Source organism: Gossypium hirsutum, chromosome A03, assembly GCF_007990345.1.
Source record: "Gossypium hirsutum isolate 1008001.06 chromosome A03, Gossypium_hirsutum_v2.1, whole genome shotgun sequence".
Lineage (NCBI taxonomy): Eukaryota > Viridiplantae > Streptophyta > Magnoliopsida > Malvales > Malvaceae > Gossypium > Gossypium hirsutum.
This window is the reverse complement of record NC_053426.1, coordinates 112,140,472-112,155,322: the sequence shown is the minus strand read 5'-3', so window position 1 is coordinate 112,155,322 and position 14,851 is coordinate 112,140,472. Positions and strand designations below refer to the sequence as shown.

The 14,851-nt window shown below is 36.7% G+C and overlaps 2 protein-coding genes across 3 annotated transcripts; one reads left to right on the top strand and one right to left on the bottom strand.

The window, feature by feature from the left end:
- Nucleotides 1-50: 50 nt before the first annotated feature.
- Nucleotides 51-5,829, bottom strand: LOC107927925 (coatomer subunit alpha-1). Of its 2 annotated transcripts, XM_016859048.2 has the most exons (5): nucleotides 5,674-5,829; nucleotides 5,340-5,578; nucleotides 3,703-4,197; nucleotides 490-3,396; nucleotides 51-258 (listed from the first exon to the last, which is right to left on the bottom strand). In XM_016859048.2, exons 2-5 carry the CDS (start codon nucleotides 5,545-5,547, stop codon nucleotides 227-229), a joined length of 3,642 nt encoding a protein of 1,213 aa, XP_016714537.2. In that variant the 5' UTR covers nucleotides 5,548-5,578; nucleotides 5,674-5,829; the 3' UTR covers nucleotides 51-226. The 2 variants fall into 2 exon arrangements, with proteins under 2 accessions (XP_016714537.2, XP_016714536.2); XM_016859047.2 differs by having other exon boundaries at nucleotides 51-3,396.
- Nucleotides 5,830-8,234: 2,405 nt separating this feature from the next.
- Nucleotides 8,235-14,135, top strand: LOC107927926 (coatomer subunit alpha-1). Its single transcript, XM_041102818.1, has 4 exons — nucleotides 8,235-8,455; nucleotides 8,558-8,795; nucleotides 10,037-10,531; nucleotides 10,838-14,135. Exons 2-4 carry the CDS (start codon nucleotides 8,588-8,590, stop codon nucleotides 13,774-13,776), a joined length of 3,642 nt encoding a protein of 1,213 aa, XP_040958752.1. The 5' UTR covers nucleotides 8,235-8,455; nucleotides 8,558-8,587; the 3' UTR covers nucleotides 13,777-14,135.
- Nucleotides 14,136-14,851: the final 716 nt, after the last annotated feature.

The window sequence follows — 14,851 nt, the reverse complement described above, 5'->3', positions numbered from 1 at the left end:
ATGGTTTAAAAATTAAAGTTCAAATGATACTGCAAAGGGAAAAACAAGAATATTACCAATTGGATTTTAATTTTTAAATCACACAAACAAATAAATGGACAAAATTCCTGAAATTAAAAATAGAGAAACTGATTCAAAAGTCCAAAAAGTACAGGCACTAAGGACATAATTAGTCCTAAATGTTGTGGGTAGAGTGCAATGCAACACAACAAAAGGTTCAGGTACTTCAATAGGAAAAAAATACCAAGCAATGGGAACCTTGAAAAAAAGAAAAAAAAAAGGTATCAAAGAGAAGTGAGCAAATTTGACACACATTAACATGTAATTGTCCTATATATGAGATATGAACATTATCTATTTTAAACAAGGGCCCTCTGACTACCGACGTGACTGGTACGGCAGTTGCTCAAAGGTTGAGCAAGATTAAAGAAACAAGCCTCGATTATGTAGTTCAAAATTATCGAATTTGAGAAGGAGAACAGAGCAAACCTGATGCGTCTGCTCCGATGACTGCGAGATCACAGATTGTACACAATTGACCCTCCTGGGTAGGCACGAAGCGAGTAGTACAGTAAGGGCAAGATAAATCTTTCTGTCCTCGGTAAATCGGGACGTAAGTTGCCCCGCATGTCACAAAAGGGTTCCTGAAATCATAGTTTAACTCAGATGCATCTGTCATATTCCTCTCTGAAACTTGGAGTACTTGCCTCGCTGCCTTTGAATGGTTCTCGTTAGGGTTTGTTTCTAGAAGACGCCTGGCAAAGTTAGCAGCTGTAGCCAGGTTTTTTGCCTTGCAACAGATGGTCATTGCGTTTCGCAGAGCAAGTCTGAGATGAGGCATTTGAAGGTTGCAATGGGTGAAGTAGGCAGCAAGCTCCTGCTGGCGTACCGGATTGTCTTTCAATTCTCTACGCTTAAGCTCCATCTGCAGACCAAGAACATACTCCTTGGCGATGATAATTAACTCTTTGACTTCATCAACTTCCCTCCTTGACTCCACAACAATCAATGGAATTGTATGAAGAATGCTGAGGAAAAGCCGAAGAGCCTCAGTAAACTTTCCATCTGTTGTGGCCTTGTACCCAGCCTTCAGCTTTTCGTCCAGCTGAGAAAAGTTGAATACGAGAGAGGGTGGACCCCTCACATTAGGGCTAGCAGACTCACTCCATCCCCTCTCAACTGCCAAGGACACTACTGGCGCAGATGAAAATGCACGAAGATAGCTATGGCTGCCAGTGTGAAGATCGAGAAACATGGATTTTAAAGGAGCAATGTTTCTTATTCCAAGTTGCCTGCTCAGCAAACGCATGGCTGTATCAAAATTGCCAGCAGCCGCATGATCAGCAGCAAGTGACGATCTCTGACTCCAAATTTGACTCACAGGCATACCAGGAGTTGGTGCCACGAAAACAGAAGAACGAGCATTAACCCTTGGTGTCTCTACCTCAGGAGGGAGTTCCAAGTCTTCAAGGTCCCACCCACCCTCTTCATTGTCTTCAGCCACTTCCCCATCCTCCAAAATTGTAGTAACATCTCCGTTCTGCAAGCCATCAGCATCGACCATATCAAGATCTTCACCCCAATCACCATCTGCACCCTCCTCCTCTTCATCCACTGCACCCCTGCCAGTACTATCGAATCCACCTTCAAATATACCTTTCATTACTCTCAACAGGGGCCAATCACCACCACAAATAACGGGTGCCGGAGGCATCAATAAGGAAGGTTTTTTCCCTTCCGGCAAAGAAGGGACATCATCTCCCAACTCAGCAGCTAACCTCTCCGCAACATCGTCTAGCCCATGGACTGATGCTGTAACATAAGCAAGAGGCAAATGACCAGCATTCTCCAAGATCTTTACACGTTCTTGAATATCACCAAGATACAAAGCATTGTGAAACTGGCCCATAATATCGTTCTTGACTTCTGCAATCTTCAGCATCTTGGACAGCTTTTCCAGGTTACCATTTATGAGATAAAGAAACGACAACCTCTCAAAGTTCTTTGTCCTCTGGTAGGCATATTCAACTATACCTGCATTGCCTTGGCGAAGGGCTTCCACACCCAACCTATACCAATGATCCTTGTCATCAATCTCCTTAGCAGATGCAACAGCAATTTGAATGTTCCCACTCTCTATAGCCAAGTTAAACCGAGTTTTCTCATCTTTGACAAAATGGAGGGCCACTTCAGGGAACCCCTTCTGTTGTAGATAAGCAATCACGGCCTCACCACAAAGCTGGGAGTTTCTTATCATGCTCATAACATGATCATACCTCTTACGAAGCAGAGACAGCTTGAAAATGTATTCTGTAGCATCAATGACCAGCGTCTTGTTCTTCCCATCACGGTCCAGGCAAAATATTTTGTTTCCAGAAACCTTAGTTAGGTATATTGGAACATCAAGTGTTCGAATTATTCCACTATCTCCATTGGGTAGGCAGTATTTTATATGGTTTAGAGTGGTGTAAATAAAAACGCCATTTTCATCCCAGGCTCCACTCTTAACTCGTATCGTCTCATGAAAAGTGCACTGGTGCACAAGTTTCTTGCTAGTAATGATAATGGAATGCTTGCTGAGCAAAGCGACACTCTCCATGTCACTAGACCAAACAACATACTTCACAAAAGGCGTTTGTAGATCACCAAGAACAAGTCTCTGCTGGAGATCAAATACAACCACTCTATCATCTGATCTACACAATAAATTACCTGTTCCAGCATAGAAAATTGCATCTGTAGGCACCGGAAGACCACTTTTTTTAACAACCTCATTTTTAAGATTCTTGATTAAGACTTGGTTGTTGCTTTTGTCGAGTACAGCAAAACGGTTCCGAGCCACAAATATAGCAGAACTACCAGGACCTCTCTTTGCCTCCTGCAAGTCATTCCTACCAATGCTGTCTTTTGGTATCTGATACAACTCATAAGTTCCTCCATCAACATCTGAGCAGATAAGAACGGCATTTTCTGTGGGACTATAAGAAAGAGTACTTGGACATTGATTCAGGGTTGTGGAGCCGGGCCGCCGGATAGGAACTATTTGTGTCTCTTTTTGTGTTGAAAAGTCATAACACCTTAAGAATCGATCCTTGGCATAAAACAGAGAATCCCCACTGACTGCAAAAGCAGGCCGTTCTCTCTCTAGCTTAAATACAATCATGCCACTGTCATGTCCAGCTGCCAAAAGATTAATCTCAGGATGGGCTGCAAGAATCCAGAACCTGTCATGTTCTCGACGGAAAGTTTGAAGTCCAGTTCGCTTTGTTGCATCCCACACTCGAATACTTTTATCCTCGGAATTGGATACAATGATGTCTTGCTTGGCATGGAACATGACACATGACACATTATTCATGTGTCCTCTCAAGGTATCCACTTCCCAAGCCTTGGTATCTGAAAAAACCCAAACAATTTACTCAATCCCACAACAATTCAAGAGTCTAAATTCCCTGCTGCAAAAAAAATTATCCACCTACTTTTAGCAGTTTGTATATACACAGCCAAGATCATAAAATAAAATGGAGTTGCGGTGGCAGGCTAAACTACCAGGGGTCACCATATCCAACTTACAGGAGGGGAAAGAAAGAGGAAAGTTCCTATAAAATTTTTAGTTATGAATAAAAATTACTTGCAAAAACTTTAATCAGTATATCTACCAAATGCAACATATAACGGAAGTGATAGAGTTCCTGTATTTACCATTCATACGCCACAATTTCACTTGGCGGTCATCAGCACCAGAGACTATCAAAGGTAAAGTCGGATGAAATGCAGCCCAATTTACTCCTCGGTCATGTCCTTCCAACACATACTTGACAACTGCATCAACACCACCAAAAAGATCTGTGTTCATCTGACTCAACCGTAAGATGTCATCTGCTGGGGAGGCACCCTTCTTTTTCAAGGAACTAACATCCCAAACTCGAACTGTCTGGTCAAGGGAGGCCGACACAACCAGGTCTTCTTTAGGATGGAATGAGGCGCACATAACATAGTGATTATGACCAGTCAACACAGAGATGCAAGTTCGAGACTGCCAGTTCCATATGCGAATGGTTTGATCATCACTGGCACTCACAATCCATGGATGTTCATGATGAAATTGCACAGTACGAATATAATCAAGATGTCCAAGAAGGGTAAAAAGACATCTATGCAACTTGTAGTTCCAGACCTTTATCTTGTAGTCATCCCCTGAAAAAATAAAAAAGTTTAATGTCATTCGGATTGCACAAGTACCTTATGCTCTGTAACAGAAAATCATAGCACAAATGGAGATTTTTAAGCTAATCTCAAATTCAGACCTCTATTGCCTATGTTGAACAAGTCTAGGAAATTTCAAATCATAAACCTTATTAAATCAATTTTTTATTCATTAATTCTAATGATATAATCACTAATAGGAGTGAAATGCAAATCCCAATAAAATGGTAAATAAACTGTTAAAAAAATTTATAAATTCCAGTCTATTACAAATTCTAAATATGCTCAAATATTTAACTCCATTTTCCACTCACTTGTATTAAAGCTTTATATTTAGGAATCTTCATCTAGAACAATTTACCCTAAAAAAGCATTAAACTAAACAAATTCAAATTTATCCATTCAACTGGTTTTATTACAAAGATTGTGACCCTCTTATATGGTATATGAAAGGTTGTAACTGTTGGGCAGTTCAAGACTTCGGTCTTCCAGCTAGAATGGACAATAAGTTCAACCGGCTTCACATTGCATTCATGTGGAAATGCAAATAAAATAGCACGAAGGAAGGCAGGGTGGGATGGGACATAGTTACTATCCTAAAGGGAAGGTAGTTTTGGGCAGAAAATTTTGAGGACTTGACTAGGTGCTTCTATCTTAAGGCACATCTGGCCTTATCTTTTGCAGGCCAGCAGCTCAGGCTCTCTCCGAGTGACATGGTTGTAAGTTTACAACCTTAGAAACAATAGTTTTAGGCAGATCTCGATCCCAAATTCTTACATTCAGCATTGGACAATGTTCTTGCATTGAAGGTATAGTCACCAGGCCTTGAATTTCTACGGCCTTGAATTTCTACTGGCCTTGAGTCAGCTATCCATATCAAGAAGGTGAAGATCTAAACGAAAGTCCAAATACATGAAATCTCTATAATAAATCTAGATCCAGCAACATCATACGCATTGGATTTCTCAAATGCCATAGTTACATGAATAAAAAATAGCTCCAGAAACTAAACTAATTCAAACTAATTAATAAGCAAATTCCACAATTTCACATTCAAATCCATAGATCACTAAAATAATTAACGAGATTCATTAAGAAATAAAATTGAGGCGAAAAGGAAACGAAATCCGAACCTCCAGAGACAAACAAAGGTTGAGACATGTGAAAATGGACACCACGAACAGGGCCATCGTGTTCGTCAAATCGATCAATCAAAGTCCCCATTCGATAGTCCCATAACTGAATAACGCCACTGTGAAGACTAGCTAAGATCCACGGCCTCTTGGTGTGGAAACTTAGTCCCTTCACTCTATTACTCTTCGTCTCAAACTTCGTCAACATTTTTGTTCCTTTCTCTCCAACTTCTAATTCTCTGCAATATCAAATCAAATTCAACGTAAGTATATGCGTAACCAAACGGCCAGAATCCGATTTGAAAATTGAACGAAGAAAATGAGAAGAATTTACCTCAGATCTGATACAGCATCTAAAATTAAGAACAAGAAATGAGAAGAAATTGAATTTGGGTTTAAATGAAAAGAAAACAGAGAGTTTTGGATCCTCTCTTTATGAAATTTTTATTTAAGATCTGAGCCTAGAAATCTTGGAATTTTATTATTGTTTCTTCAACCTATCTTACGGTGCCGTTTTTGTGCGGTAAAAGGGCACTTTTTGAGTGTAAGTATTAAATTGAAGTTATAAAATTTGCTTGATAATTATAAAAAATATAATTAGATTTTTTGATAAATATATTTATATTATATTTTTAATTTTTACACATTTCACTTTATTTTAAGTTAAAATTAAATTTTAAATCTAAAATTTTTAAAAAATATATAATATTAAAATAAATAAAATTAAATTAAAGTAATTGAAAATATTTTTCATTAAGAGATAATAATTTTTATTTATCTATCATTTTCAACACAAAAAAAATTTATTGAATTGTTTTTATTTTAGATTGTAAAACATGTGTAAAAATTAAATCATTGAAAATATTATTTTTAATAGATTTAAAATTTTTAATAATTTATCAATTTTGATAGTGAATAATTAAAGATAATTAATCACATAAAATTAATGTTTTTCGTCCATTAAACATAATTTTAATTGATATAATAATAAATTATGATATTAATTTTTTTCTATTTTCTTTATACATTTTTATTTTGAAAAGTATGGTTATTTAGTATATTAATGGTGGAAATTATTAATTTCATAAGGAGGATTGAGAATTTACAGCATATATTATTTATTTTTAAATTTTTTTTAAATAATGTAAATTGATGTGGCTAATGAAGTTAAAAATTCTCACTATTCTAACATTTAAATTTTAATGCATTTGTTTTTATTCAAATAATGTAATTATTTTACTTTTTAAATTAAGAAATAAAGTTGAAATGATAATACGAAATTTTCATTAAATTTAAACATTTATGTTTTTATATTAAAAGGTTTTATTTAAAAATTAAAATCTAATTATTAAAATGTTCAAATTAAATGAAATTCAATTAATTGTATTATTGTCCACTGAATCATTAGTGTAATGGTAAAAAAATTGAGATGATTTTAGATCCTCGTTGACGCTAGATTCAAGATTCAAGTTGTTGACAACCCATTCCCCATCCCAGCCAAAAGAAAAATAATAATGTTATTATTTGAACTTTAATTTTAAATTTCGGCAAGCAATGAGATTAATTTTTAAAAATTATAAGAAAAACACAATAAATTTAAGAAATCGAAAAATATAGGGAGTGAGGGTAGAATTTAATGTTAAGGTTAGTAATTAAATTTTTTTTTCAATATTCACTTCGGTACTTAAGTTTTTAAATTTAATAAATAATTTTTTTTTCAATTAAGTACTTAATTTTAGTTTTAATATTTAATTTGATACTTAAGTTGTCGCGTACTATCGTTGAAAGTAATTATATAACCACCTAATCAAAGATCAAACCATCGGGAAAAAAAACTTTTCGAATCAAATGTAAATAAAATAGAAAACTAATGACTTGAGAATGTAAATCTTCACTAACTCGAAAAAAATAAACCATCAAAGACACCACACACAAGTGATTGGAGGCTCAACATAATCCCCACCATGAGGTTTTATTTTAGATACAATTTATTTGTCATACATTACTCTACTACTATTCGAGCATATAATTTCATGCATTTAGTTCAATTTTACCCTTAATTTTTTAAAAGGTTCGAATTTAACCATTAATTTTTAAGAAAGAGTTATATCACTTTTTTTAATGAATTTTTTTTATAAAAATTCGAACAAAGTTAATAAATATTTTAAAATTTTGAAAATTATTTTGAAATTTTGTATTAGAGGGACCTATTTGCTCGTTTTTTAAAATGGCAATGACCTAAAGGGTATTTATATCAATTTGTTTATTTGAGTTGTAAAATTCAACTCAACTTAAACTTAGAAATTTAAATTACTTGTTTTAGTTGATTCAAAATTGAATAACTCAATTCGATTAAAGTAAAATTAAAAAAAAATAATTTTTATTGTTGATGGGTTAATTGAACGATATGAAGATAACAATGAGGAAGCACGGTTCACCTTATTTGTTACAAAACAGAGAGTCGCCATTTAAGGTGGTTGAGGAGAGGAGAGAGTGAGAGATTGTATCGTCTGTATTCTTTAGCTTTATATATCTTTAATCCTGATTTTGAGGTGTCATGTGTTGAAATCTTATATGAGGGAGGATAATGGCAAATGGCCAAATAGTTTATCGTTATGGGCTCAAGTAGAGTGATAATAAGATGTGATTTTAGTCATCACAAATGGAACATGATGGTTGAATTTTGGTAAAATTTTTTTTATTTAAATTGCTCCACGATTTATTATTTGATCTAAACAACATAGACATAACATTTTTGGTGACAAATTAAATTTTGCTCACCCTTAATAATTATCTAAACATGTCTAAAATATTAAAATTCATTCTAATTAATTACTAACATAATAATTACAATTTTATTCATTAATATGTGATGTGCTATCAATCGCCATCCTTAACTAAAACATTTCTTATTTACCGTAACGGAAACGTCGTCGTAAGGGGCTTTAAGATAGGCTGTACAAAAATAATAAAATTCCTAGATTTCCAGGCTCAGATCTTAAAATCAAAATTTCTTAAAGAGAGGATCAAAAACTCTCTGTTTTCCTTTCATTTAAACCCAAATTCAATTTCTTCTCATTTTTGTTCTTAATTTTAAATGCTGGATCAGATCTGAGGTAAATTCTTCTCTCTTTTTTTGTTTAATTTTAAAACCGGATTCTCCCCGTCTGGTTGCGCATTTACTTAACGTAGACATTGAATTTGATTTGATTTTGCAGCGTATTAAACGTTGGAGATAAAGATAAAAAATGTTGACAAAGTTTGAGACGAAGAGCAATAGAGTGAAGGGACTAAGTTTCCATACTAAGAGGCCATGGATCTTAGCTAGTCTCCACAGCGGCGTTATCCAGTTATGGGACTATCGAATGGGGACTTTGATTGATCGATTTGACGAACACGATGGCCCTGTTCGTGGCGTTCATTTTCACATGTCTCAGCCTTTGTTTGTCTCTGGAGGTTTGGATTTCTTTTCCTTACCGCCTCAATTTTATCTCTGCTTCGTAAATCTCGTTGGTTATTTTAATGATCTATGGATTTGAATGTGAAATTGTGGATTTTTCTTATTAATTAGCTTGAATTATTTTAGTTTCTGGAGCTATTTTTTATTCATGTAACTGTATGGCGTTTGAGAAATCCGATGCGTATGATGTTGCTGGATTTTGATTTACTATAGAGATTTCATGTATTTGGACTTCCGTTTAGACATTCACCTTCTTGTATAGATACCTGAGTCAAGACCAGTAGAAATTGAAGCCTTGGCACTATACCTTCAATGAAAGAGCATTGTCCAATGCTGAATGTAAGAATTTGGTATCGAGATCTGCCAAAAACTATTGTTTTTGTGGTTGTAGTCTTACAACCATGTCACTTGAAGAGAGCCTGACCTCCAAAAGATAAGACCAGATGTGCCTTAAGATAGAAGCAGCTAGTCAAGTCCTCAAAATTCTCAGCCCATAACTACCTTCCCTTTAGGATAGCAACTAAAGATAAGACCAGATGTGCCTTAAGATAGAAGCAGCTAGTCAAGTCCTAAAAATTCTCAGCCCATAACTACCTTCCCTTTAGGATAGCAACTATGTCCCATCGCACCTTCCTTGTTACTCCATTCCTTGCCTTTCCACACGAATGCAGTGCACAGCTGGTTGAACTTATTGGTCATTCTAGCTGGAAGACTGAAGTCTCTAACTGCCCAACCATTAATACAACCTTGGATATACTGTATATGGAGGTCGCAATCTTTGTAATAAAGCCAATGGTTTGTTGAATGGAGAATTTTGAATTTGTGTTGTTTGATGCCCTTTTTAGGGTAAATTACTATAAAATAAAGGTTCAAGATGAAAATTCCTAAATATAATGCTTGAATACAGATAAGTGGAAAATGGTGTTAAATAATTGAGCATATCTAGAATTTGTATGTCATATAGATCGGAATGTTTAAAATTTCATAACAGTTTTATTTACAATTTCATTGAGATTTGCATTTCTCTCCTATTAGTGATTATATCATTGGAATTAAGGAATCGCAAATTGATTTAATAAGGTTTTATGATTTGAAATTTCCTAGAATTGTTAAACATGGTCAACGGAAGTCTGAATTTGATATTAGCTCAAAAGTTTCCATTTGTGCTATGATTTTCTGTTACAGTGCAAAAGGTACTTGTGCAATTTAAATGATATTAATATTTTTATTTTTTCAGGGGATGACTACAAGATAAAGGTCTGGAACTACAAGTTGCATAGATGTCTTTTTACCCTTCTTGGACATCTTGATTATATTCGTACTGTGCAATTTCATCATGAACATCCATGGATTGTGAGTGCCAGTGATGATCAAACCATTCGCATATGGAACTGGCAGTCTCGAACTTGCATCTCTGTGTTGACTGGTCATAATCACTATGTTATGTGCGCCTCATTCCATCCTAAAGAAGACCTGGTTGTGTCGGCCTCCCTTGACCAGACAGTTCGAGTTTGGGATGTTAGTTCCTTGAAAAAGAAGGGTGCCTCCCCAGCAGATGACATCTTACGGTTGAGTCAGATGAACACAGATCTTTTTGGTGGTGTTGATGCAGTTGTCAAGTATGTGTTGGAAGGACATGACCGAGGAGTAAATTGGGCTGCATTTCATCCGACTTTACCTTTGATAGTCTCTGGTGCTGATGACCGCCAAGTGAAATTGTGGCGTATGAATGGTAAATACAGGAACTCTATCACTTCCGTTATATGTTGCATTTGGTAGATATACTGATTAAAGTTTTTGCAAGTAATTTTTATTCATAACTAAAAATTTTATAGGAACTTTCCTCTTTCTTTCCCCTCCTGTAAGTTGGATATGGTGACCCCTGGTAGTTTAGCCTGCCACCGCAACTCCATTTTATTTTATGATCTTGGCTGTGTATATACAAACTGCTAAAAGTAGGTGGATAATTTTTTTTGCAGCAGGGAATTTAGACTCTTGAATTGTTGTGGGATTGAGTAAATTGTTTGGGTTTTTTCAGATACCAAGGCTTGGGAAGTGGATACCTTGAGAGGACACATGAATAATGTGTCATGTGTCATGTTCCATGCCAAACAAGACATCATTGTATCCAATTCCGAGGATAAAAGTATTCGAGTGTGGGATGCAACAAAGCGAACTGGACTTCAAACTTTCCGTCGAGAACATGACAGGTTCTGGATTCTTGCAGCCCATCCTGAGATTAATCTTTTGGCAGCTGGACATGACAGTGGCATGATTGTATTTAAGCTAGAGAGAGAACGGCCTGCTTTTGCAGTCAGTGGGGATTCTCTGTTTTATGCCAAGGATCGATTTTTAAGGTATTATGACTTTTCAACACAAAAAGAGACACAAATAGTTCCTATCCGGCGGGCCGGTTCCACAACCCTGAATCAATGTCCAAGGACTCTTTCTTATAGTCCCACAGAAAATGCCGTCCTTATCTGCTCAGATGTTGATGGAGGAACTTATGAGTTGTATCAGATACCAAAAGACAGCATTGGTAGGAGTGACTTGCAGGAGGCAAAGAGAGGTCCTGGTAGTTCTGCTATATTTGTGGCTCGGAACCGTTTTGCTGTACTTGACAAAAGCAACAACCAAGTCTTAATCAAGAATCTTAAAAATGAGGTTGTTAGAAAAAGTGGTCTTCCTGTGCCTACAGATGCAATTTTCTATGCTGGAACAGGTAATTTATTGTGTAGATCAGATGATAGAGTGGTTGTATTTGATCTCCAGCAGAGACTTGTTCTTGGTGATCTACAAACGCCTTTTGTGAAGTATGTTGTTTGGTCTAGTGACATGGAGAGTGTCGCTTTGCTCAGCAAGCATTCCATTATCATTACTAGCAAGAAACTTGTGCACCAGTGCACTTTTCATGAGACAATACGAGTTAAGAGTGGAGCCTGGGATGAAAATGGCGTTTTTATTTATACCACTCTAAACCATATAAAATACTGCCTACCCAATGGAGATAGTGGAATAATACGAACTCTTGATGTTCCAATATACCTAACTAAGGTTTCTGGAAACAAAATATTTTGCCTGGACCGTGATGGGAAGAACAAGACGCTGGTCATTGATGCTACAGAATACATTTTTAAGCTGTCTCTGCTTCGGAAGAGGTATGATCATGTTATGAGCATGATAAGAAACTCCCAGCTTTGTGGTGAGGCCGTGATTGCTTATCTACAACAGAAGGGGTTCCCTGAAGTGGCTCTCCATTTTGTCAAAGATGAGAAAACTCGGTTTAACTTGGCTATAGAGAGTGGGAACATTCAAATTGCTGTTGCATCAGCTAAGGAGATTGATGACAAGGATCACTGGTATAGGTTGGGTGTGGAAGCCCTTCGCCAAGGCAATGCAGGTATAGTTGAATATGCCTACCAGAGGACAAAGAACTTTGAGAGGTTGTCTTTTCTTTATCTCATAAATGGTAACCTGGAAAAGCTGTCCAAGATGCTGAAGATTGCAGAAGTCAAGAACGATGTTATGGGCCAGTTTCACAATGCCTTGTATCTTGGTGATATCCAAGAACGTGTAAAGATCTTGGAGAATGCTGGTCATTTGCCTCTTGCTTATGTTACAGCATCAGTCCATGGGCTACATGATGTTGCAGAAAGGTTAGCTGCTGAGTTGGGAGATGATGTCCCTTCTTTTCCGGAAGGGAAAGAACCTTCCTTATTGATGCCTCCGGCACCCATTGTTTGTGGTGGTGATTGGCCCCTGCTGAGAGTAATGAAAGGTATATTTGAAGGTGGATTCGATAGTACTGGCAGGGGTGCGGCGGATGAAGAAGAGGAGGGTGCAGATGGTGATTGGGGTGAAGATCTTGATATGGTCGATTCTGATGGCTTGCAGAACGGAGATGTTACTGCAATTTTGGAGGATGGGGAAGTGGCTGAAGACAATGAAGAGGGTGGATGGGACCTTGAAGACTTGGAACTCCCTCCTGAGGTAGAGACACCAAGGGTTAATGCTCGTTCTTCTGTTTTCGTGGCACCAACTCCTGGCATGCCTGTGAGTCAAATTTGGAGTCAGAGATCGTCACTTGCTGCTGATCATGCGGCCGCTGGCAATTTTGATACAGCCATGCGTTTGCTGAGCAGGCAACTTGGAATAAGAAACTTTACTCCTTTAAAATCCATGTTTCTCGATCTTCACACTGGCAGCCATAGCTATCTTCGTGCATTTTCATCTGCGCCAGTGGTGTCCTTGGCAGTTGAGAGGGGATGGAGTGAGTCTGGTAGTCCTAATGTGAGGGGTCCACCCGCTCTCGTATTCAACTTTTCTCAGCTGGACGAAAAGCTGAAGGCTGGGTACAAGGCCACAACAGATGGAAAATTTACCGAGGCTCTTCGGCTTTTCCTCAACATTCTTCATACAATTCCATTGATTGTTGTGGAGTCAAGGAGGGAAGTTGATGAAGTCAAAGAGTTAATTATCATCGCCAAGGAGTATGTTCTTGGTCTGCAGATGGAGCTTAAGCGTAGAGAATTGAAAGACAATCCGGTACGCCAGCAGGAGCTTGCTGCCTACTTCACCCATTGCAACCTTCAAATGCCTCATCTCAGACTTGCTCTGCGAAACGCAATGACCATCTGTTTCAAGGCAAAAAACCTGGCTACAGCCGCTAACTTCGCCAGGCGTCTTCTAGAAACAAACCCTAATGAGAACCATTCAAAGGCAGCGAGGCAAGTACTCCAGGCTTCAGAGAGGAATATGACAGATGCATCTCAGTTAAACTACGATTTCAGGAACCCTTTTGTGACATGCGGGGCAACTTACGTCCCGATTTACCGAGGACAGAAAGATGTATCTTGCCCTTACTGTACTACTCGCTTCGTGCCTACCCAGGAGGGTCAATTGTGTACAATCTGTGATCTCGCTGTGATTGGAGCAGATGCATCAGGTTTGCTCTGTTCTCCTTCTCAAATTCGATGATTAAGCTCTGCATACTTGAGGCATGTTTCCTTCAATCTTGCTCAACCTTTGAGCAGCCAGCCGAACCAGTCACATCGATCGAATCCTTATCCACAGGTAAAAGGGTATGTGCTTGATGAAATCTCTGATCTCAAGTTCATTACTTTTCACCATTTACTTTTATTTGCCTTTTGTTTTCATTATAATATTCACATGTATTTTAAACAAGTTGGGAATTTTGGATTTTTGGCTATTCTTTTTTCTTTCATGGGCTGAAAATAGTCATAGGGCCCTGTTTAAAATAGATAATAATGATCATATCTCATATGTAGGACAATTACATGTCATTGTGTGTCAAATTTGCTTACTTCCCTTTGGTACCTCTTTTTTTTTTCTAGTTTCCATTGCTTGGTATTTTTTCCTATTAAGTACTTGACCCTTTTGTTGTGTTGCATTACTCTCTAGCCACAGCGTTTAGGACTAATTTTATCCTTAAGTTCCTATATTCGGACTTTTGAAATTCAGTCCCTCTTTCTTTTAATTTCAGGAATTTAGTCTCTATTTGTCTGATTAAAAAGTTAAAAGTCCAATTGGTAATATTGTTAATTGACTTTTTGTTAAATTTAAATATGCTTTGTCAATTAGACTTTAATTTTTAAATAATATCTGTATTCAAATATAATAGTTCATTAATAATAGGCTTACTTAACTATAAAATTGGCTCTTGAATTATATTGTTTTTCTCACTTAAGTACTAAAGGCTTTTTTTGGTTAAAAGTAGTATTTGAATTTTTAATTTTGTTTCATTTTATCTCAAAAGTGCACGCGTTATGTTTTGATCACTTGGTATAGTATTTTGATATAAAATTAGGTAAAATTGATAGTTTAGGTATATTTTTTTAACAAAAAAGAAAGTGTAGGTATCTAAGTGAGCAAATCGGTATTATTAGAGGGGCAAATTTTATTTAAGCCTTAATTATATTATCAATTGGATTTTATTTTTGAAATTAGACGAGACTAAATGTAAATAAAAACGGAAAAATATTATTTTCAAATGAATAGAGATCGGTGCCATAGCTCTTTTATAAATTTTTTT